Source organism: Morone saxatilis, unplaced genomic scaffold (assembly GCF_004916995.1).
Source record: "Morone saxatilis isolate NCDOM2014 unplaced genomic scaffold, NCSU_SB_2.0 Contig23, whole genome shotgun sequence".
Taxonomy (NCBI): domain Eukaryota; kingdom Metazoa; phylum Chordata; class Actinopteri; family Moronidae; genus Morone; species Morone saxatilis.
This window is the reverse complement of record NW_023339796.1, coordinates 8913804-8939700: the sequence shown is the minus strand read 5'-3', so window position 1 is coordinate 8939700 and position 25897 is coordinate 8913804. Positions and strand designations below refer to the sequence as shown.

The following is a 25897-nucleotide window of genomic DNA, read 5'->3' as shown; positions in this document are numbered from 1 at the left end:
GGGTTTGAAAGAAGAAAGAAGAAAGAAGAAAGAAGAAAGAACAAGGAGGAAAGAAATGAGCATGTCAGACGCCACCATTGAAAATTAATGTATAAAACAATTAAATGTGATGCAACTTCTGTTTCCTCTAAAAAAACAAGCAATGTTTAATAATAATAATTATCTTTATTTAATTTCCACCATGAGTTTTTGCTTCCAATCTCTCACCAACAAACATAAGAATACATTGATGTATAGGATAGCAGATACTATGGATGGTGTCATAATACATTAATACCGTCACATACACAAAAAGACGCAAGATATGATGATATGAGACACATGGAAATTCATATCACAAACAATCATTCAATTTACACTCTTCCGAACATGACACACACACACACACACACACACACACACACACAGCTATATATATTCCAGTGTTTTTTTCCTTCAGTGGTTCAGTGAGTTTTTTATACACAATAAAAGAAAACATAATCTGCTATCCTGTAGGATGTTTAATTTTCTTTGACATTCTGAAAAAAATCACTGCTCAGCTGTGAAATTAATCTTTCCTTTACAAATAAACCAAACTATTTTGTTTGTACCATAACCTAAACTTTAATTAAACTCTAAATTATGTGGAACTAATTAAGGTCTAAGTTTAACATTAACTTTAGTTTAATTTTTACGGGTGTCAGGATCAAGTTTGTTTAGCCCCCCATCTGATCCAAGTCGTTTTTTCTTTTTAGATAATACAGTGCACACTTCAAGTACATGAAAGTTATTAAAATCAACAATAAAATGCATCGAGAAACAAATGCCTGTATCTAATCTGTTCCTTATTGTGTTTTTGTTCTGCTTTTTACACAATAAAGTATAAAATATCAAACCCTCTGTAATCTGTTTGTCACAGTCTGGAGGAAGTTTCTCTCTAGCTCTCTACGTGAGTTACCTTAATGAACTGTCTGTATTCTGTTGAGTGTTTATTTCCGTTGTCTCTGCATCTTTTGCGCATATTACATTAATTATTAAAGCTACTCTTATTGGCTTTTTGTTGGCTGGGCTTTGTTGCATTTGCAGTGTTGTGATGAGTGTGCTTGTCTCAGAGATGTTGGCAGGTTTGGCAGCAAGAACCTGTTCAAAGTCTAACATTTAGTCAAACAGTAACATTTCCTGTCTGCATGCTTTGAGCGTTAATATGCTTTGAACTTAAATGACAGCAGCCTGTGTGAGTCAATTCCTTGAGGAGCCAAATGTTAACTATTGTGTTTTTTTATTTTTATTCCCTCGTGTGAAGACTGCTGAGATCTCAGCACAATAGTTCAGCTCTATATTTTCATATTATTAAACCGCATGTATCTCACAAGAAAACAGATCATTTAAAACATAAATAATTGCATTCATTCAGAGAATAAAAGCAAAAACACAGCATTTTCTGTTACAAACATAGTTTTTATTTAGTAAATCCATTCTTTTTATCCATATGTCAGGACAAAAAATTAAAATCATTATTTGCAGGCAGAAAGTCCAACTCCAAGGCAGAGCCACTCGTTGGTGAACTCTACATAGCCTGGAGCTTTGGTGAGTCCACTTCCTGTACAGACAGGAAACAGAAGGACAATGATTACTAATCAGATGCTTCTAAATGTACACATTTCAGGCCTTAAAAAATCCTAAAAAAGAGTAAGAGTATTGTTAAAATTTGATTAAAATTAAGTATTATGAATTTCAGTATAAACGTAATATACTCATCAGTGTGTGAAAACCACCTACCTTCCATTACATTGTGGAGGTTACAGTAGTTGGTACCGTTATCAAACAGGCTGTACCAGAATGCGGATATGGATGAACCCTGAACAGCAACCACATAAAACAATGACATTTTACATAAAAAGAACCACAAATTTAATTTCACTGATGCAATTCAGATGTAAAAGTATCTGACTCACCTCTACATGGCAGCCCAGGCCCATAGATGTGGCAATCATGGTGAAGTTAACAGCCTCGATCTGGCCGACCGCTGAAGTGTGGTTGGCCTGAATGAGTGCTGGAGTCACTGGGCCAAGCTGGATTAGAACCACAGGAAGAGCATTTTGCAAATCAGTACTGTAGTTACACGACGGTCACCAAAATAAATCCATGTGAAACTACATTTCTCTTCAAGTTCCCCACCTTGTATGAGCCCATGGCTTTAATCTGAGTCACGATGGCCATGTTAACTTGATCACATGGGACTCCGAGCAACCTGGGAACAGAGAGCGTAAAACACATCCTTACCTATTTGTATTTATATATACTTTTTTTTAGCTTTCTTTTTCATTATATCTTATATCTAGGGGCGTAATAGAGTGTAAACCTGTGTAAACTTTATACACATCTTTACTTAAACCCTCTCCACGCTCACTCCGCACTGGCTAAAGGAGCAACATTTGATCACAAAGAGAAGAAGTCTTACCAGACAATCTTGCAGAAAGCATGTGTTGTGTCAGTTGGTTTGCCACTTGTGATGATGCACATTCCCAAAAAGAGAGCGCAGGCCACAGCCAAAGTCCTCACAGCCATGATGAAGTTTGTTTCTTGTTGCAGAGTTCTCACAGGACTGTGTGGATGTTTGGGCTGTCAGGGTTTATATAGGACATTGCATGAAAAGGAGCAACTCGAAGACCAATGGCTTGTCATGTGAACCCGTGGAAAAGCGATTTGCATGACACTTCGCATGGACTGCATGACATCTTTCACACCAGAAAGGTGACTGCGAGAATTCAGCAGAGGTCTCTTGGAAATTATAATGAATAAAATAAAATATGGATTTTCAACAAAAACATGTTTTTATTTTGTTACTAATGTATTTAATTATCCTGCAATCAGAGTTCACTACATTTCTTAATCTTTCTGATTTTTTCTGACCCAAATAAAATAAGACATATTAAGTTTCTCTGCTTTAGTAGTGCACCTAACAATTATTTTAATAACTGATAAATATGGCAATTATTTTTTGATTAATATTGATCGTTTGGTCAATAAAATGTCAGAAAACAGTAAAATTATGAAATGAATGAATGAACCTACAATTATTTATATATATATATATATTTCAGCTCTTGTCTGTTTTGAGTCCTGAGTTTTCCAGAATTAAAGCTTCTTAATCATTTTCCCACATTTACACATAAAATCTCAATATAAAGATATTTAGGTATTTACTATATATAATATAGTAGGACCTTATATAATAATCTTGCATAAATATATACAAGAACCTACTCACACCTCTCTTCCAACTTGTGTTGATTATCACATCTTTTTCTCTCAGTAATTAACGCAACCAAATGGCTGTTTCTTCAACCAGTTCTGTATTTAGCAACCGTAAAAGACATGTTGTTCATTAATATTAAAGCAATGATTGTCTCAAACAAAGCATTAATCTCCAAGGCATACTTTTATTCTGCAGAACTTTTACTTCCCAGTACTGAGAGAAGCAAAGTGTACCCTTAGATCTACAGTACATAATAATGTTTCAATACAACAAGGATTTGCAAACAATGCCCCCTAACTTGGTCTGAGGCTGTTTTTCATGGTTTGGGCTAGGCCCCTTAGGTACAGTCATGACCTTTACACAAAACTGTGTTTCCAAGTTTGTGGCAACAGTTTAGGGAGAAACCTTTTCTGAAAATTCCCCGGGCCTGCACACAAAGTCAGGTCTGTATAGAAATCAAGAGAGGGGTTTGTTGGTGAAGAACTTAACCTGGCCCGCAGAGCTCTGACCTGATACTTTTGGGAAGAAGTTGAACGCAGACTGCTAGCAGGGCCTTGTCACTCAGCATCAGTAAGGCTCTTGTGGCTGAATGGGAGCAAATCCCTACAGCCAGGTTTCACAACCTTGTGGTGAACCGTCCTAGAAGAGTGGAGGCCATCATAACTACAAATTTATTATTTATTTCCATTATTTGGAATGTGATGGTCGGCGATCAGTGCGTGATATATTGGTGTCCACATACTTTCGGATATGATGTATACAGTATACGTTAATTTATTTAACTTATTTTTCATCAACTTTAACTAAACAGATTGCTTCCTCTTTATGTTTAATTGATGATCTGTTGTTTTTTTTACTGTATGATTGTATCTTTGTATGTTAGATGTAGTTATTTTAGCTAATTCAACTGTGATTTAGTTTAGTTTAGTTTATCTTTAAATACTCCCACACTCCAGCTGTATACATGTGGAATTGAAGCTTAATGTCAATCACATTTTTCTCACTGTGTATCTTTGAAAACATGTGCCTCTGTTTAAATTATATACTATTATGGGTGAGGTTTGCAACTCTTCGCAGTTTCATTGTTCTCATAATTCATTATCTCACTGTTATTTCATGAAAAAGACATTCCTATTGATTCACAAACGCTTGAGGCTTAGGGCGGCGTAACCAGCATGACAATTAAATAAAAGACCAGAACACCAGAGTCAACCACTGGCTTTTATTCTCATTCATGTTTTTAAACTGACTGAAAGCACCCGACTCCCGCCCCAGGCAAGAGTAGTAGTATGTGTGAAGTGAATTGTGGGCTACAGAGTATCATTTATCATTTTAAAATCTTATGTTTCACTTCTAATTATTTATTTATTTTTTATTCAATACAGGTAAAATATTACATACAGTCACATGGCAATATAACCTCACAAAATCAATCAACAAAAAAAGAAAAGAAAGTAAATGAAAATACAAAAAGAAATAGTTAGTAGGATTGTTTCAGTAATTCAAATTAGATTGACAGCACCACTACATTTAGGAAGAAACTGAAATATACATACTTTATATAGTCCCACTCTTCACTAGAGAAATCTTTCCAACATTTCATATTTGTTGTGGTACTTTGTTATAGTAGTAATAATAGTTTGTAATTGTAGCAGTTACTGTATTTAATAATTGCTTAGCAAAGTATTTTTTAAATAAAGAACTTCAGATTGTTCTCATTCTTGTTCTCATTTGAGCTTTAAATATAAATGTTTTATCTAACAAAAGTTTTAAGTTTATTCATTTAAAAGGGGATAATGCATATTAATTGAAATGAAGACTATAGTCCACTATTAAAATGTACCAGATTTAGGCATACAGGCTCATTTTCATCTGCAGTCACTGCCAAGTTGATGACATTTCAGAAACATCAAAAGAAAACATACAAAAGCCCATAAGCACAGATAAAAGCCCATAAACACAGAGCACATGAGCATAGAAACTCACAAAAGTACAGAGCATATAAACACAGATAAAATCCCATAAACACAGACAATAGTAACAAAATGGATATATTAATGTCTCTTATATGTCATAACCATATAACACATAAAGGACATTACAGAACATATTTCATGTAGAACCCCATTATAATGTCACTGCTAGATCTTTGGGCCACATAAAAGTGCAAAATATGTGCCTCCTCTCTGTCTGCAGAGGGCACCAGACCCCAACACTCGACCAAACCCTGAAATTCTCACAGGCCTCTATATCCAGACTCTGTCTCTATGGTGTGCAAACGTTATCTGCCTTGATGAAGATGTATAATGCAAAAAAATGTTAAAATATATAAATGAAGAGAGGAACAAAGAAAATAAAGTGTTTAAAGTGAGTTCTCAATGGTGAGCACATATTTTCAATACATTTTTTAAATCAAATCTGATGGCTCGTACAACAGGCCTTAAAAACAAACTTGTCAATAAATAACAACAAGGGTTTCATAGTGTACAGACTACGCATCAAACTCACATTCTTGTTAATGTCTGAGTTGTAGCTCAGGAGGTCTGTCCACAAGGGAGAGGCGGTTTTAGTCATCCCTCTCCTTCAGAATCTCCCTGTGGTCGTGTCCGATTGAAACATGTCAGCCATACAGATGAATGAGAGCAACAATCTTCTTTTGTCACTAATGAGGATCCCTGCAGTGGGATGGTACTCTGGGCTTATGAGTAACAGCGCTCCCAAAACTCATTTACCATAAGAACTTTGGATCATTTTTTAGTTGGGATTTTGCATCCCTAGGTAGAGAGAGATAGATAGGTAACCTGTATCCCCGTTGCCTTGTTTGTTTGTTTGTTGCTGTCACGATGGCTGACTGTATTGATTTTGTCTTTCAGCTTATTATCAGTAGTGTTACTTAATTTTTTTATATATATATCAGGGGTGGCTTAAATCAGTTTACTTGTTTTTTTTGTGATCTGTGTGTAATCTTTTTTGTGGTGGGGCCCTGGAGTTATTTCAAGTTTTAGCTTCACTTTATATTTTATTTACATATTGGATATATTCCTAAATTAGTTTGGATTTGATATAATTCCTATAAACTTTACCTGACACACAGTGCAATAAACGTGGGGGGTAAGTAAATAAGAAAGTGTATTAATAGAGAATATTTCTTGAGCAAACATCATAAAGTGGTTTACAATAAAGAACCAAAGAAAGACATAAAATACAGATACAATATAGTGGTCAAAAAAAGATTCAAAAAGAAGAAAAAAGCAGGTACTAAATGGGTGATTTTTATTTAAAGTGTCCACTGTGTTCACAGTTTAGAAGCCACAACAAACACAGACATGATGAGGCCTGCAGCCTGCAGTAGATGTCTAATGTAAGCAGATCAGATGTCTGACTATGCAGAGGTATTAAAGTGATCAGAAGGATTTAAGATTGGATTTTGACACAAGAAACACATACAAACTGTTACTGCATGCAGCCCTAACCTCATCTTTTACTTCTCACTAAAAACAAAAAGGACTTATCCACAGAACATAAAATATAAAATATAAAAACTGCAACATATTTGCTTTAAATCACAGATGCTGCCTGAGAGTACAGTTTACAGACATCTTGCAGACAGTGGATGGTATAGGCTCTACAGTATGTGGATGGTCATTTGCTCAGACTTTTGCAGGGATGGTCAGCGTGATGGTGACTGTGACCATCTGCTGAGAGAGGAGCACAGAAACAGAAAGTCACAGTCTGTCTCTCACGCCCTCCTCATCCACACATTCTCCAAAACGATGATATCATTTTAACTGACAGCTGATTACAGTTTTATGTTGCCATTTGCTTGTAACTGAATTTGTGTGGTGAGACTTGATCAGTGCCTACAGGCCATACATTCTGATAATTCACTCTTTATGAAGGGTATACATCAAGGGTGTATACCAATTGCTTTATAAATGATTATCAAATGTTTAATAGACTAATGCTAACTCAGTAATAATAAGAATTTGAGGTTATCGGGGTGTGGCTGATGTTTATTCACCTCAAACACAAGACAGTCTTTAAAGTGTTTATTAACAGTTTATTAACATTTATGAGTGCAGATAGATTGTTTTAACAGCCCTTTATTAAATAATGACTTTTATAGTTACAGATACTGACTTATGTTTACTGTTGGCTTATTAAAATGTCAGAAACTCATAATGACACTTTAATAATGATTTTATTCATGATGTTCTTATTAATGGCTATTAAGTCATCTATGCAGTATTAGTAAATTAGTTCTATTTAATAACCACAACTTTTGGACGACTTTTTTGACTATTTATTCATGTATCATTTTTTTATATTATTTGTTGTCGCCTGTTAAATAACAATAAAGGCTACTTATTTAAGGTCCATGCTTGTAATATTCTGATCATTTATATTTTGTTTGGCAAATCCCCATTAATTAATTAAAAAAAAAACATGTAAGTTTCCATAGACACATTAAAAAAACAAAAAAAACAATAACAAACTGATTTATCGACAGAGCTCATGTGAGTCCTGTCAACAGACCTGTATTCTCGTGATCTCTCGCGATGGTTCACACGCTGCTGAGCTGATCGGTGGGCGGAGCTGCTGGCTGAGTCGGGCTGCTGCGTGGGGAAGTGGACCGCTGCAAGCAGAAGCAAGGTCAGCAAACTGTCTTTCAGCAGTTTAGACACATTTTTGGGATTAAAGTCGATTCATTTAAAGTAAGCGCCCTCCTCTCGCTGCACCTCCGAGTTTACTGCACGTTGTTTATTCGGCTGATGTCAACTAGTTTGTTTAGTGCTGTACAAAAACGTTGTGCTTTGTAAATAAACCAGAATGTTGCAGCAATTCCTGATGTGTTTTTTTTTTGCAAAACCGAGCATGTAGCTAGGAATGGAGGACGTAAGGTCCTACACAGACCCGTATAGTTTCAATAAGGATCAGGTCTTGCACTGTGCAGTCCAAAGGTCTCAGTCCTGCATGCACTGTTAATGTTAAGTCAACCTGGTCAATGAGTTCCCAGGTCGTCTTTTAGCAAACACTCTCCTGTCTGATCTGTAATAATGTTGCACATTATAAATGCATTAATAATATATAATATGTGTCCTTTCAGGTTGTTGGAAACCCCTGAACACCAATCATGTCACAGTTGAGTGGGAAGGTCCAGACCGTCCTGGGTCTGGTGGATCCGGACCAGCTTGGCCGCACCATGACCCACGAGCACCTGACCATGAGCTTTGAGTGCTGCTACTTCCCTCCTCCTCCAGGCGACGAGGCCGTGGCGGAGAACCCGTTCAAGATGCAGCACATGCACTGGCTGAGACAGAACCCCTACAGCTGCCACGAGAACCTGCTGCTGCTGCAGGAGACCAGCGCTGTGCGGGATGAGCTGCTGGCCTACAGGAAGGCGGGCGGGGGCACCATAGTGGAGAACACCACCACGGGCATCGACCGGGACCTACCCACCCTCAGGCAGCTGGCCAAGGACACCGGGGTCCACGTTGTTGCTGGAGCAGGGTACTATGTGGACAGCACCCACACCGAGGCCACCAAGAGAATGAGTGTGGAGAAGGTGTGGCCCAGTCTGACAACGGGTGCAGCCCAGTTTGAACTAACATTAAACAATTTGAACTAAATTATTGTGGAAACTTTATGAGTGTGTGTGTCTGGAATTTGCTACCGGTACTGTATGACTCAATCAGACAGGAAGAACGCCCTCATCAGTTTGTTGTGCTGACGTTTTGACATTTCACTCATTCTCTCAGCACGTTCTGTGTTTATTTGAAAGGAAGTCTTCTGTATCTTTTGATTGATTGGAACGGGTTTATGGATTCTCTATCTAGTCCTCTAGTTGTGACACATAGAGACAGTGCATGTACTCTCTATGGATGTTTAGATATTATCATTTAAACCCATCATTTGCCTCTAAAGGGACAAAACTCAGTAATCAGAATAAGCTATTTTAATGCACTAATAAGTCAGTAACAAGTTCTTCATTTCCTGCCCGTCAGCTCACAGACATCATTGTCAGCGAGGTGCTTCACGGTGCAGACGGCACAGACATCCGCTGTGGCGTGATCGGAGAGATCGGCACCGGCTGGCCCATTACAGAGAGTGAGACGAAGGTGCTGAAGGCCACGGCTCACGCTCAGACGCAGCTCGGCTGTCCCGTCATCATCCATCCCGGGAGGAACCCTGTTGCTCCGGCTGAAGTCGTCCGGATCCTTCAGGAGGCCGGTGGTGATATCAGCAAAACTGTCATGTCACATCTGGACAGGTGATAAGTCTCTGGAAGGTGTTAGCTGAAGGATGACATCATCTTTTGACAGTTTTATTAGCCTTTTTAGATATCAACCTTTTATTAGTCACATGCAGTCACTGCATATTTTCCTCAGAGATCATTTTATTGTTGACTATAATCATAGTAATGTGTCACAGTTATTGTCTTATATTGTATTAGTGGTAGAGTCTACAGACATATAGCTGAAGCCAGGCAGGTGTTTCTGCGTTGTAGATGGAAACCTTTCAGGCCCTTTCATCATATAGCTCATTGTCAGTGATAACAAACCAAACTTTAAAGACATATAGGAGCTCAAATAGGAGGTATTTTTGGAGGGCTTTTTTACCTTTATTTTATACAGCCGAAGATGGATGGGAAAGGGAGAGAGAGAGGGGTAGACAGATAGAGGGAGGAAGACATGCAGCCAGGCCGCTGTGGTAAGGCCATGGTAGATGGGGCGTGCACTCTACAGGGATGGCCAGAGCTCATTATTTAAAATAAAATGTATCAGTGTGTATTCAGATGATCAATAAATGTGGGGAGAAAGTCAAAAAATACATAGGTGAAAATCTCATTTAGTAGCGCAAACAACTCTTTTCTTTTTGTTTGCTTTTAGAGGGAATCTGGTACATAATCATTTTATCCTCATTTGTTTCTTTAAGGTTAGGGTTAGAAAGTCTTGTTTAGAGTAAAAAGCAGTGGTCAGTGTCTTCTTGCAGCAGGAAACACAATTTCATTGGAGTCTGTGTGAAAATCAGTTTAAACTGATCTGCTTTTCAGGGTGGTGAAAATAAGTGAAAACTGAAAAGACAACCCTTATAACAGACCAACTTTTCTGATTTCTAATGTCACACGCTGTTTTTACCTTCATTCAAAACATTCATCTAAGAAGGACGAAAGAAAGGTGGGGATGCATATTGGTTCCAAGTATCTGTTACTGGTCTCCTTGATTTCTAAAAATCTGTATCAGCCCTGAAAAACACATATCGTTCGACCCATATTACTCACTGCTGTGTTGTTACGCTCCACTCTAGCATGTTTCACCTTCATTTCAATAACCTTCCGCTCTCTTCCTGCAGGACTATATTTGATGATGGTGAACTGCTCGAATTTGCGAAGCTGGGGAGTTATCTGGAGTATGATCTGTTTGGAACGGAGATGCTGAACTACCCGTATAACCTTGAGGTGGACATGCCCAGCGACAGCCAGAGAGTTAAAGCGTAAGTGGTTAGACGTGTCAGGAGCGAATCTTAAGTTGGACCACATTGTCAACACTTAAGATTTTAATATGACCTTAGTGTTCAAATTTCCTTTTCTTTTAGAGAATCCCTTAATATATTAATGTATCGTGTATCAGTAAAGTCATGTGTTTAAGGTAAAGTATATCATTTAGAGCAAAATGCTGCGTTTGTGTTTTAGTCCCCTTGGAGAGATGAGTGTGTCCTCCAGTTTCTCCCAGAAACTGAGACACACCAATCTCCTTCTACAGCGGAGGGAAGAGCGTGTGTCAACAGGAGGAGTGATGAATGAGTGATGTTGCTCTCAAAATTCAGGCCACATACAAAAGACAGGTTCAACAACACATGAAGGCAGATTGACGATTACAGTTTAACTAAACACGGTCAGTTTTGTGATGTTTAAGGCCCCCCTCGTTTTTCACGTTTCTCTGTTCATGCTCAGCTTGGCGTTCCTTGTGAAGGAGGGCTACGAGGACAATATAGTGGTCGCACACGACATCCACACCAAGAACCGTCTCACCAAGTACGGCGGTCACGGTTACTCTCACATCCTGAAGAACATTGTGCCGAAGATGCTGATGAGGGGCATCTCGCAGCACCAGGTGGATAAGATCCTCATCGACAACCCGAAACGCTGGCTGACCTTTAAATAAAGCATGAACAGAGACCCAAAGAAGGTGTTTTGATGTAGCGATTATTTTATCTTCAGATGATTACTGAACACCCCACAATGAATAATTTGAGATCTTTGCAATAATCACAGTCCAAACTCTTTTATAAATGTTCTTTTGGACCCGCAAACCAATGAGCTTTCGGTGTTTGGGCATGAATTTGTCTTCAATGGGCTTACATTTTTCAGCATAGCAAAATGTTCTATCACTTTGTCTTTCCAATGGAAAATAATTACAAGCCGTTGTTTCATCCAGCTGAAAGAGCTTTTATACAGGCCGTCATTAATTAAAACTTGATTTTATATTTGCGATTATACATTATTCACTTTGAATGCAAATTATATAAAGGAGAATGCAGGTGCCTCTAATAAGCAGTCATGTTTTGTCACAAAAATAGCTTTTTCATGTCTGCAGAAATGTGAAAAGAAATATTTTCTTTTATGTCGAGGTATTGCCTACAGTTGTGCTCGCTAATATGGTGCTAATTGATTTTTTCCAGAGTCAATGTCACCGTTTCTTTTGTATTTGTAAGCGACATTTGGAAACATGTTTTTATGAGTTGAAAATAACAAGCGTGTTAGTAATCAGTATGCTGCTCTGCTCTTGTCACAATGCGGCTGTGTTAGATGAGTTGTCCTGTTGCCCCTCAGTGGGTGTCTGGGTGTCTATAGGAGGCTGACTGGCTGGCAGGCCCCGATGAAGGACATGTTCTCCTCTCATCTGGGAACAGGTGGCCTCACAGGGTGACTTCACCACATGATCAATGGCATGATCGCCACAGCTGACTGTTCACCATGAACAACTACATAACTTTGATTTATCTTCAGAGAGGATTAGAGAGCGAGCCAGAGGACTTAATTGTACATTATATTTTACACATTGGCTGACAGTGTTATCTGGAGGGGCTTAACAGTCAGCAAGCAGATCATCGTCAAGCTCGAGGAAACATTTCTGTCAGTGTGACTGTCCAGTTTGTGATGGTGACTAACCACCAGGCCACCCCGTGGCCCCAACCAGCTGTCATATTGAGACAAGAAAAATTCAATTCAAATTCAAATTCAATATGAGCATCAGAATGGCCCTTTTTACAGATTTTGTTCCTCTTTAAAGTGTTGAAATATTATTTTTTTATAATCATGCATCACCACAGCTTTTACATTTTCACGTAAAAATGCAACAACCATCAAATATTTTTGAAAAATAAAGCACACACGTGGACTGTGAACACTGTGAACAGAGTGGTGACTATGTGAGTATAATTTAAGCATCTATAATTGAGTGCTAAATGTCAATACATTGAACTTTCAGTCTAGAATCACTCAGTATATGTTAACGGCAGCTACAGTATGTTTGACATATCAGCAAACTTAATTTGTAAAGCTAAACAGTTCATTCAGGGTGCAATAGCGACACTAATTAATCGAACAAGGGGTACAATTCAATGCTGTACACTTTAAAATTCATTATTCTGTAAATACACTGTAAGCTCTTCATTGCAGAGTGCAGTTCTTTTCTTTTTTTTCGCATGACGTCCTCCACATGTTTCTGGACTCTTTTGCAATATGGAAAATGGTGAGCTCTGTCTCTAATAATCCAACTGACATTGAATTGAGCATGAGCAGTGAAGCAAGCTATATGCAGAGCAGATCTTTCCCCCCCTCAGCAGATATTTTCCGTGTTTCAATCAGCGTACAACATGAAGCCGGAGAAGGTGCTGTACTTGTTGTTGTTGCCCCCGTGCGCCTTTCCGCCGTCCAGCTTGATGTAAATCTCGTCCCCGGGCTCGAGGTGGAGGACAACACTGTTGCTGGCGTAGTCGTAGTTCTGATCGGCGTCCTGGGCGATGGCACTGGCTCTCACCTGGAAGGCAAATTTGACATTTTTTACTCGAAACGATGAAAAGCGTCTTTATTTTGAAATCAGAACCGGGGACATCAGTGAGGACACTGTCATTTTCATTTCGAACTTAAAACAGCCCTCAGACAACATCACTGTTTATTTGTTTGTCTTTAAATTTCCAAGTAGCTAATGTATTTTTGGAGTGTCTGTTTGGGTACTACCGTGCGTAAAACGTGTGCGTAAAACTGCGAAAGTAAGAAGGTGTCCATCAAATTTCACTGTATATTGTAAACAACTGAAGAGTAAAGCTGAAACAAATCTAAAGACTGTTGAACAGTTACATCATGAAGCGTCCTACCTGGCTGTTTTTACAGAGATCGGCCCACATGCTGGTTCCATCTCCGCCTCGCATCAGCACATGGTATACAAAGAAGTAAATCCCCGGTATTGAGCAGGTGAATTTCCCTGAAGAGGGATCATAGTGGTTGCCAAGATTTGTGACTACGTCGTCGAATTTCAGCACTTCATATCCCTCATGCTGCTTCTTCAGTCCTGCATAAAACGCAATCTTTGGGATTGTGTTGTAAGTGGCAGCGCTGATTGCACCGGTGGGCCCATTTGCTCCGGGTGCTCCCGGTGGACCCGGAGGGCCAGGCGCCCCTTTCTCTCCAGGAGGGCCAGGAGGTCCAGGTTGCCCTGGCTCGCCACCCGGACCCCTCGGACCCATCCTCCCGACGCGCCCCGGCTCTCCTTGGGGACCTTGGATGAACGTAGGCAGCGACTGAACCAGACGGTTGTCTTTGATGGGGTTGGTTGCCTTGGCTGTGGCCGTGGCCGCGGTCCCGTGAGAGTCGCACACCATTTGACAGGATCCGAGCATCTCGTACCGGGCAGGTGTCCCGGCGGTGTTTACCATGACCGGGATCAGAACCACCAACACCAGCACCAGCGCGACGCCACAAACACCGGTTGCGATCATCTGCGCTCTGCGGATTCGCTGTGTTCTCCGGAGTGGATGGTCTTCCAGCCTGCTTGTGGGCGATATTTTTGCAGAGGGAAAAATTTCACCTGCTCTCGTATTATACAGCAACTTTTGGAGATAAAATAGTCCCTTAAATGTTTATGCGCAAAAGTAACCATCCACAACTTTTACGCGCTGCAGCATCCGTTCAACTGGTTCATCTCCACCTTCTCACTGGAAGAAAAAAAACACAACAAAAGACTTCCTGAGAGTAAAAACTACACAATCTGCGTTATGTGGTTGTGCAGGACAAAGTCAGCTGCGCAATTTTCTGCCCACCACGGTGCCACAGGAGAGAATGGGCTAGAAATGAGCCGTAAGCCGCTTCTGTGTTTGGAGACTGAGGGGAGGGGTAGAGGTGATGGATGGGATAGGATTTATGCATTTCTTCAATCAGAGGAGAGAAAGTGGAACACATACAAACACTGGTGCAACTTTGAGGCTCTGAAACGTGACTACTTTATTTTATTTGTTTGTATCAAATCATTGTTTTAACGCAGTGTGCATTACTTTTTCTATTGATGACTGTGACGTTACATCCCACAACACGTTGCCAGAACTTATCCAAACAGCTCTAAAGGTCTTAAGCATAATTAGGCCCATTAAAGACAAGAAGCTATACTCCTTTGGCACCTGGTCACACCTCAGTGGCTCCCCGTGTCCAATTTATCATTTGGAGAAAATCTATAGAGCCACTGAAAGGAAGGAGGGAGTCACTAGGAGCTGGCAATGAAGGATGGCTTCACACAAATATACGGATTAAATGACTTCTTAATTCATTTAGGAAAATATGGTGAGATCACTTAATAATCACTCATTAATTACCACTGGTAAGCAGTTGTGACTTAAAAAACAAAAGTGTTGGTTGTAATATAAAAAGTGTTGAGTTTAACACAATTTTCACTTATTTATGAGCCAAACAGTGAATATAGATTTCCAAGCTTTAAAACAAAATGTCCAGACAAAACTTCAGTAAGGTTTGAGTGATGAAGGGCTAATTCTTGGTGAGGAGGGCAGATGATGATGTGCTCATGAATGCAGGGGCTGTCACTCTGTGTCGATGGCACCTCACTGCCAGGTGGAGAGATAGATGAACAAGAAGGAAAAACACCTTGTTTGTTTGGGAGGAGGGAGGCTTTGATTGCAGCCCGAATGAGATTCAATGGAAGTCACAAATGCAACAGCGCGATTGTGGAATCATGATCTCAAAAAAGTGCCATTGAGACTCTTTATATAGTTAAAAGAGCTGTAAAAATTAACAAATAGCTGCATTGTTTTACAAATAAAAGAGTCTGCCACAAGAAATTGCTATCAGATGTGTATATGTGATATGTTAATGTGTCGTTTAAGTAAGACACACTCAATTTGGGGCTCTATTTAGAGAACCCTCGCTGCCTTTAAGCATCTCATCCGGCCACTAATGCACTCAACAAGTTTAGACACTTTTATTCTTTTAGACGTTTATCCTATTTCAAAAAGACAATATTAATGGTACAGACAATAATGACAAAGAGAGAAAGTTGTACAGTATACGGCAAATAATTACAGAAAACCAATGCATGAACAAAAAAGAAAGAAAACACCTATATGTCAGAAAGGATATTTAAAGTAAATTGGTTTCTCAGTTTGAGGATACATCATGGTCCTTCTCGATCCACCGTATTAAAGAGGAAAGACAAGCAGCCGTACAAGCTACCACTGATGTAAATGGTATAGCATTCGACTAAAGTAATGTCCTGTTGAAGGTATAATATTGTTATGAATGGATTTGGATCTATTGTATTGTTTCCAATATTGAGGTCTAGAACTTATTTAAAGAGATGCATAATCGGAACAGATGGCCCATTGTAGCTGGTCACTGCTGACATCATAAGTGGGATATATTTTGGCCCATTTCTCTCCAGTAAAATAAGAGACACTGAGCCATTTTAACTAGCAGTCATATACAAATAGATGAATGTGATTAATTACAATACCACAAGCGGCGTCAGTAGGAGTCATGTCAAGGCCTCTTTCCCATCCAACTTATGTATTTGTCATTGTTAGAAAATAGATTAGGGTTAAATAATATCATATAACCTTGAGATATAATGTTTAAAAGCTGCAATAATCAATGATATTTTATTAAGAATGTAACGTGTTAGGTGAAAGTTGTTGTTTGTAGTGATGAGCCCAACAAGAATTATCGCAGACTATAGGCTACATTTTCTCTCTTCCGCTCTATGAAGCGCTTTAGCATCTTTCAGCTTATTTTTTTGTTTCATGGTCCAAAACCTTGATGTTTTTGGTTCAATCTTATCACTCATTAGTGTTGTTTTTAGATGCAAATGTTTGCTCTACACTACCACCTGCCCAGCACCAAAGTTACCTGCAGACAATAGTTAATGTAACTAGCTTAGTAAATCACTTAGCTCTAGTGAAATATTTCCCTCAAGACAGAAGCTAAAATAAGAGTAAAGTCATTTAGCAGAAACAGATACATGGCTCCAAATGAATGCTGATGTTTTTCTGTGTCTTTTAGGTGTGTAAAGCAATTGTTATTAGCAATTAGCAACACCATTGCTAAGACCATTTTTCAATTCAAGTTTGGTTGTTTTTGCAGTATGAGTGTCAAACATAAAAGGTCATAAAAGGTTGATCTTATACAACTGTGAAGATGCCATTCATTTGACCCCAATTAAAAGGGTCAACAACAATATCTCAACATCTATTGGATAAAACGGCATGAAATTTCTTTCAGAAATCCACCAGACAATGTATCCTCTTGTCTCTGGTGATCTTTTGACTTTTCCTCTGGCGGCATCATGATGTTTGCAGTTTTGGATAGATTGCCGTGACATTTCGTACACAGTCATGTCTCCCAAGGAGTTTTATATATATATATATATATATATATATTATAACTTTGTTGATCCCTTAACTCTTTATCTAGCGCCATCATCAGGTCAGATTTATAACGTGTCCTTAAGTTAAGAACCATATACCTGCAACATTACTCCCATCAGCCTGAGCCGTACTTTATGTTTAGTGCTAATTAGCAAAACACTTAAATAAGATGGTGAACATCGTAAACAGTAAACCTGCTGAACATCAACTTGTTAGCATTGCCATTGTTAGCATGTTAGCCTCATGGAAGCATGATGAGCATTTAGCCTTTATATGAGGGTTGTTACAATTAAAGTTTCAGGATAATAAAACCAGAGGTAATGGACATAATATTAAATGACCTTCAGAGCACAGAACAGATTTAAAGTGTGTAAAAAACAGAATAATAGGGATCTTAATGGATAATATTTTTAGTGCAGTCAAATTGCAACAAATTATGAAAAATTGAACAATACATCAATGGATGCCAATAATTGAGACAGGAAATTTCAGAGTAAAATTCCTTTTTACAATTCCCCCTTAAAAAGAAGAAAAACTCAAAACCGCTTTACTGGTTGCGATATTTCCTCTTAGTATTTCCTGGTTTCATTTTGTTTTATTTTATTCACGCATCATTCTTACAGCTGAGTTTGGGAGGGCACTGCATGTGAGCTAAAATACATGATCATTTCTAAAAGAGCACACATTTTATGTGGGATGGGTGCAAAGTGAGAAATAGAATAGTATATAATAGAATAGTATATGAAGACACACGCACACACACACACACACACAGAAACACAGTGGGACATACTGTGGCGGCTATGAGTCAGTGAGCACTTGTTAGTGGTCAGGCTCTTTCCCTCCAGTTGGCACGAGCCTCCAGTGACTCAGGGAGACTTGTCGACCAGGAGCCAGAGTGAACAGCAGTGTCAAAATCCACCAAAAGCTGTGGGAAGAAGACGCAACTTGTATTAGAAAGCTTTTCACAGTATCACACCAACTGAATCAGAGTGCACACTTTTAATTTCTGTTTAAAAAAAATAAACAAATAAAAAAACCCTCACGTGTCCAAAGTTGACATTCATCACTCATTTCCAGCACAAGATCTCAGCTACTCAGCTCACCTCCGCTGATGTATTGAAAGATTCCTCTGGTGGTGGAGAGCCCTGACAGGTTGTTTTGAGTCTCGACTTTGGAGTTCATTTACAACCAGTCGGGCAGGAGTCCTGTGGGAGCCTGATGATTTTTGACATCCGGACAAGCAGATGTTCAGAGGACATGAATAAAACATACAGCCCATCTGACCACAGACCGGAGGCTTTTTCCGAGTGTCTAATGAAATATGAGGCGTGATTTCAATTCACATAAAAAAGAAAAATCCCGTTGTCAGATAACTGGGATGCTGCATGAAATATGTATGGCATTTATGTAGCCTGACCTGGGTGGCTAAGCAGGGTTCATTTGCGGTTATGACAATCAAAGCTGAGACAGGTTCGTCAAAGACTCTACGCAGTGAATGAGAAGGAAACTGAATGGGCTTCTCATTACCAGCCAGGAATATAAACAGAAATATTATGTGACCATTGACACCCAAGTGTTTATCAACTGATAACACACCATGTGTGCCAGGCAGTGATAAGATGCATGTCCCTCTGTACTTTTTCACACCTTCTGCTCTTTCAAAATTTGAGTGTTTATTTTCTTTTCCACAGAAAAGGCTGGGCTCAACAGTTCAGCTCAGCAGGGTGGAGGGGGGGAAACAGAATGCGTTACCACACCACCCACTCAAAGCTGGTCCTGTACTGTATTTAAGATGGAGAAGCAATCACAATCATCCAGGGTGGGACTTAAGTTTCATACTGGAGAACGGGGTTTTCATTCAAGTGAAAATCAAGGTGTGATTGGTGATTGTTTCGTTTGATTGTATTATTTGCTACCAGCTGACAGGCAAACAATTACTTTAAAATTTTTATTTTATTTATGTGCATGTCCTTGTGTCAGTGTGACACTTTTCATTCTTCATTAACAGTGTGGGAGGGAGGGTTCTCATTTTGTTCTTGTGTGGACTTCAAACAATTCACTTGATTCTTAAAAAAAATGTCTTATTGAATAAAAGCAATGCTCCTCCAGCTGCATGTTGAACTGTCCTTAAGCAAGATACTGAACCCCAAATTGCTCCTGATTCTGTGCATCGGTGTATGAATGTGAATTAGTTTCTGTATGAATGTATGTAGTGTGGCAGGTAGTGTAAAAGCGCTTTGAGTGGTTGGAAGACAAGGAAGGTTCTATACAAGTACAGACCTGGCCAAGAGGGCAGTATTAAAAACATTGCTACAAAAAGAATAACAAACATAAACAGCTATCCTTCTATCGAGTAATTTTTGTCTGAAATTTGAGTCACAAATTGTAATTTACTAAAAACAAGTAAAAGAAAAACTGCAAATACAGAAAAATATGTCAGCTTTTTTTAATGCCAATCACTTTGTTTCAGATATTTTGTAGAGGCATTTTAAAATTTTCTTAAATCTAGCACAGCAAACTGCGTATTGTTTAAACATTCAAAAGTCATTTTTTGGAAAATTATTTAGTTAATTTCAGTAGTTATATTGCTGGTTTTCCAGTAATGTCACCGGTTCTTAATCATTCTTTTCCACTTTGCTTCTATTTGTGCCTCCTCCAAGTAACCATAGCATTTTAAAATACAGCAAAATGAGTCACACCGCTTTCAAACAAGCTTCTGCGCACAACTTTAATGGGTGACCTTACACAAAATCGAGAAACCTGTCAAACTTCAGTAAAAGAAAAACATTTAAAATTCTCTTATTTCTCTAAGCTTTCATTTTCACAATCTCACCTGGTTGAACAATGTTGCTATAGTTAAGATATAAGTGTGTATAATCACAACAATATCTCATGTTACTAATTCAATTAAAATATCATGTTTTCGTCTCTTCGGCATCCTTCTGTCCTCCACCAGCACGCTCAAACACGTCATCATTCACATGCAGTCTGTGAATAAGATGTTGAATCATGAGTTGCATCCTGTGAGAGGCTCAGTAACAATATAGAAAGGCATACAAACAGTTCAGAAGAAATATTAGAAAATGCAAACTATGAGAAGGAGATCACAATGAAAGAGACTACACAGGCCAAACAGAATGCAGGTAAATCAAATCCCCACACAGGTATTCCAAAAAATTACCTGTAACAGGAAGAAAAGGTAATGTTCAGATTTCCTTTCATAAAAATCCGAGATGTGGGCAGCGATTCAAAAATCTGCTACTATGCAATAGATTTTCAGCTCTGACTAACATAACCTAATTACTGATAACCACATTATGCTGAAAACATCTTTGAAATCCTGCAAGATTTTAAACCATCATGTCTCAAACTCAAACTGTCCACAGCACCAGTTCAATAACAGGGGAAACTGGGACACACATAATCGTGACTATTAAAAAATGAAATTGAATATATTTGATATTATTATGGTTTACAAAACTGAGTTTATTTACTCAAGTTCTACATTTAAATACAATGAGGTACTTTACTTGGTTGAGTATTTCCATAACTTTGTGGATAAACTCTATAAGTAGTAAGTATAAAGAATATAGTACTTTTCACTCACTGCATTTATTTAACATCTTTAGTTTCTAGTTATTTTGCCCTTCAACATTCTAACAATCTGAGGACCAGATGAAGAACCATAATGTATTTAAAGGGTCAGTGTCAATAGTTGTATTGCAAAGTATACACATACTTAAAATAGTCTCTTTCATGGCTTTATATTTGAGAGAAACACATAAATGTAGATATTTGGCATTGTGTGTAACCATCTCTGAGAAAATACTCGCCCCCGCATTCCAGGAGGGGTTTGATTGTTCCCAATAAAACTGTATGTATTGCATCCTGGAATACAGGATTACAACAAAGGATTATAACAAAACCAAATCCCCCATGCAACAAAAAAATAAATAGATTGATTTTCATCGAGATGTCAATCGATGCACCGGTCCGCTGATGGCATCAGAGGGTGGAGTGTCACATTTTCTGCCGATGAGATTGAGCGTCAGCAAGAGGCTTAGTGGCAAATACAATCGAGGAGTGTAAACATACCGAGGGCCGCAAGAGGCCGATCAATGCCTCCAGTCTGGGATTGATTAATTACCTCAAGAAAGAGACTGAGGTGTGAGGGCACCAGAGAAACCTGATCAGAACAAGATTTATCACCCAATCTCTGTATCATCACTCCCTCCCTCTTACTGTTTCACAATTTTCTCTGCCCTTCTACATTTACTGAGGGTGTCATGTGAAAGTGTGAATGACCTCTTAACATGTTAGAAGAAATAGAAAATGAACTATGTTAACTATGTTAACTTTAACCTACACTTTACAAGAAAAAATGCTGCAAATATATATATATATAAAATCACAGGATGAGGCCCTGTGATGACATTCAAGTGATTTATGTTTTTAGTTGTGAGATCTTATTAAAAGACCTGTATGTGAAATTTAGGAGGATCTATTGGCAGAAATGGAATATAATATTCATATTCATGTTTTCATTAGGAAATATAGCACTTGTTATCTTGGTACCACCTTAGAATCAACCGTTTATATCTATAGACGCTGCAGGTCACCTTCCATTTTTGCGCATTCCACGGCCACCATAGTTTCGTCTTTGCGCTTGGAAGGGGGGGGTGAATTGATCTGCAATTCCGCTAGATGCCACTAAATCCTGCACACTGGACCTTTAATATTCTGCAGGTGGGTGTTTCTCTAAAGTAATTTGATGATGGTACCGATTTTTCTTCACCTAAAGTCTCGACTCGAGCAAAAAATGAAGATGTGATAAGGAAAGATTAAACCTTATATAGACACAAATCAGACTCACATTCAGAAACAACCAATCACATTACAAAGGAAGAAGAAATATCTTTCTTTCCTCAGATCTGCAATTACACAACAACTAAAGGCAAATCATTGTGTTCAACATAATGACTGAAACAACAGAATTTAGCTCAACCTTGAGTAGTAACCACCTGTCATAGCTCCAAGAAAACAATGCAGCTGTTGATTGGAGATCCAGACGGTTCCTCTGATTCATTTACACGCTCCCACAATGCATCAGTTCCATCATTTTCACCACATTTTAGTTGCAGCTTAATGATAACATGCAGGGCAAAGGTAGAAACAGACCTGATTTGGGCGAGGTTGGCCTCACAGAACAGGATTTGTGATTACCTTAAACATAGGGAAGGTAACGTTGGAGAAACTAACAAGAGATGGCTAGATCTTTGAAAGTATCCAACCAAAGAAATCCCACTCCGTCCCTTGAGGCCTCCCTCCAAAAGTGCTCCCCCAACACATGAACACGCAGTGCCAGAGAGGAGCACAGCGTATCGTTGTCATCACTAACTGTATCCAGCTACCTCCTGTCTCATTCATACATAGTTCTACATACTACATAGTTCAGGGACATAACAAATTCTCTCCAAAACAAAGCAGATAATAACCTGTCCCTCAGTTCTCATTGAAAATTCCCACCAATGTTGACCTGTTGCTTCCAAATTTCTTTTCTTACTTTGTTTAGGAGCACAAACTGTTCTAGTTACAGGTGAAACCATACACTATGGCTGGTCTTTCTCTGCCATTATTGTGCAACTAGCTCGGCAGCCTTAGCAATATCTGTGCATTGAATATAGGGGCAGAGTGTGCAGAGGCAGACAGGCAGGTCGGCCAGCCGATCATTTCATTAGGTCTGAATGGAATCATTGGCTGGGCTTATTACAGGACTGTGACTGCAACAGATACTGGGTTTTTCAGAGCATTTGATTTATTGATTTCTGTCTAAAGAGAATTTCAACAAAAAACACTTCTGAAATACATTACTTACAGTGACTTTAAGAAATTTAAGACACAGGTCTGTCTTACCTGACACTACTCTGAATTAATCATCCTGACATGATAAACCATCAAACTAATAAATTGCAATAATGGCCAGTTTTCTTCTCCATATTCAAAACATAACCCGATATGTTTTTTAAAGTAAAAATAACCATCAGCTATGCGGCTGATTGAACAAATGTACCTTCCACTTCAGTCATTGGATGTGGCTGATGAGGCTAATGAACTAGTGAACTTATCTGGGGATAATATAAACAGAAGAAAGCAATAAAATGGCATGTTTTGGTTGAAAGTAGACCCATTCAATAGAATAGTAACCATTCAGCAGCACACTTTCCACTCACGTTAGCCAGAATACCATTAAATGGGAACACACTTATACAAATTAGAGAAATGACAACCCTCTGCACTCTGTATGCACAGTGCATTCTCCCATCACATGTGCAGCCAACACTGCTACACTGTCTGGGCCTAAGGACAGCATGCTTTCAGGACGTCTTGATTATATTATCTGAGTAAATGTATTTTATATTTTCAAAGCACACAGTTATAACTAGATAACACCTTCTGCTAGTTTTTTTTCTAGCTATAGCTGTTATCACGTGGGATGTAGCAACAACGCACATGCTAATTGAGGAGTTTTAATTTAATCTATTGTAATTCCTCATTCTGTTTTAAACTTACCCCTGCAAGGCAGAAAGCAACCATTTCACACCTGTGTTGACTACTTCTATGTTAAATTGGTTTGAGTTATCTATTTTAATGATAAATTCCCATTGAACAGTTTAAGTGAAACGCTTTAATTAGGAGTTAAGATATCATATAGCTGTAGTGCAAGTTTTATGTGACATTTTCTGTGGAATCACCTTTCATTTCCAAGCTAAATGCCAGAGTACATTTAAGAGTTGGACCAACTAAAAGCCTCTTATGGTCATCACTGTCCACGCCAGCTATTGAACACAATATAATTGTGAATTCTCACACACTACTGAGCCTCAATAAGCTGTTCTGGCCAGTCATATGAATCTTCTCATATAAGACTCTGCACAGTGAATAAAGACCAGTCATTGTCATAACCGGGACAGCCACATGACAGCGCTGCTGTCTGATGCATGACTGTCTCTCTGTCGCCCTACATCCTCACCCGAACTAATGACGACCTTTGATTCCCAAAAGATGTCAGGAGATGAGAGAAAAAACCCAATTAATTTAGGGTGAAGAGGACTGGAACGTGTGAGCGCGTCATGCTGCTGGAGTGAATGGTGAGGAGCTCCAGGAAAGACAAGGCTCAGCGTAATTAGGATTCAGGAGGCTCATTGTCAAAGATAATTAAAGCTGACAGCCACTGTGGAGAAGAGAGGAAGAGAGCAGAAAACACCTTCAAACTACATGCTTCACTTTAACACACTTTAAACATAGTCTTCCGATCTCTACACACACACATAACCTGCAGGACCATCCATCATCCCACCTTGCTCGGAAACTGCACACTTAGCAATAAAATAGATGACAAATTAATAGAGACAATAAAGACAGTTGTGGTATCTACACATACAGCCTCTTGAGCCTGAAATCAAGCTGAACAACATCATTATTAGAGGTGACAGTTTCAGCAGTGTGCAGACAGCTGGCCATCTGACAGATGTGTGTGTGTGTAACATCTGTGGAGCAACCTCACTCTTCAATGCTGCAGTGGAAATTGTCTACATTACTTACCTAATTATGAGTTCAGCCTGTCCTAATGAGAATTATACTTTAAATTTGTTTAACAAATAATATTTAACTGTTATATCCCTCTTACAAACAGTTAAGGCTTGCTTGTTAAATTATGTATCTCTTTTTATCTGTAAACTGGTGTCATTACAATACTACCAGTATTTTTTACTGAGTGGCATTACAGGATAAAATCAACTTCCATTTGGTATTTTCTTTGAGAACTAATAATTATTTTATACTGGCAATGTATCAAATGACAATGTGTAATATTAAAGGGGTTTCTTTCTGTAACGAACCCACAGAGAATTGTCACAAAACCTCACCAAACAGCAACAGTAGCACATGTGGACTAGGAGTCATAAAGTGAGTAAAATATGACTAAAATTACACATAAACTACTGGTCATACCATACCAAACAAGGTTGTAGGCTACTAATGAATTAAACAGTTTATTTGTAAGAGGAACATTTTATTTTTTTCTGTCAAACATTACATGGTGTCACTTCACTTTAACTCTCCTGTTAAATGGGTAACATTGTGAGAGTGAAATGTTTCTTTGGCCTTAAATATTGTAATGAATACAGTGATGTAAAATGAGTAACCACTGTATGTTTATGTTGCCCTTAATAACAAAAACAGGTTAAAAAAAAAAGGGACAAAATACTTACAATAGTTTTTAAAAGTTTCTTTTTCAATTTCAGAAAATGCCCAATCCCTCCCGTAATAAAGGTATGAAGAAATAATGTTAAATAATGCCTTTGTGATCTAACACCTTCAATGGAAACATGTAGCATTAAGACGTTCATGGTCAAAGAAAACTACCTTTTTGTCCTGATATTAATTCCAAACACATCTGACCACTTTTTCCGAAATAAAGACACATAATATAGACTTTTACATTTATTTTGATTCTACAAAACTGTCTCCAAATCATCATGCAAACGGGACTGCTCTGCAAATTCTCCCTGGCAGGTACTGCCTGTAGGAATGAAATATTTTAGCCAGTTGTACATGTACTCAGCAGCAGGTTTTTTTTAGCTTGGTATTCACATATACAATCTATCGCTCATATTCACAAACACACCTACTGTACATCCTTCAAAACTCAACCCCCCCCCCCCCCCC

General features: G+C 38.6%; 2 protein-coding genes across 3 annotated transcripts; one reads left to right on the top strand and one right to left on the bottom strand.

Annotated features, from left to right (window-relative positions):
• The first annotated feature begins 7783 nt into the window (after positions 1 to 7783).
• pter (phosphotriesterase related) lies at positions 7784 to 12655 on the top strand. Of its 2 annotated transcripts, none has more exons than XM_035670666.1 (5): positions 7784 to 7891; positions 8346 to 8804; positions 9244 to 9509; positions 10592 to 10732; positions 11193 to 12655. In XM_035670666.1, the coding sequence occupies exons 2-5, from the start codon at positions 8373 to 8375 to the stop codon at positions 11401 to 11403; spliced, it is 1050 nt and encodes a 349-aa protein (XP_035526559.1). In that variant the 5' UTR covers positions 7784 to 7891; positions 8346 to 8372; the 3' UTR covers positions 11404 to 12655. The 2 variants fall into 2 exon arrangements, with proteins under 2 accessions (XP_035526559.1, XP_035526560.1); XM_035670667.1 differs by having other exon boundaries at positions 7806 to 7953.
• A 208-nt stretch (positions 12656 to 12863) lies between these two features.
• Positions 12864 to 14239, bottom strand: c1ql3b (complement component 1, q subcomponent-like 3b). The gene is made up of 2 exons (XM_035670668.1): positions 13619 to 14239; positions 12864 to 13281 (listed from the first exon to the last, which is right to left on the bottom strand). The coding sequence occupies exons 1-2, from the start codon at positions 14237 to 14239 to the stop codon at positions 13102 to 13104; spliced, it is 801 nt and encodes a 266-aa protein (XP_035526561.1). The 3' UTR covers positions 12864 to 13101.
• Between the last annotated feature and the right edge of the window lie 11658 nt (positions 14240 to 25897).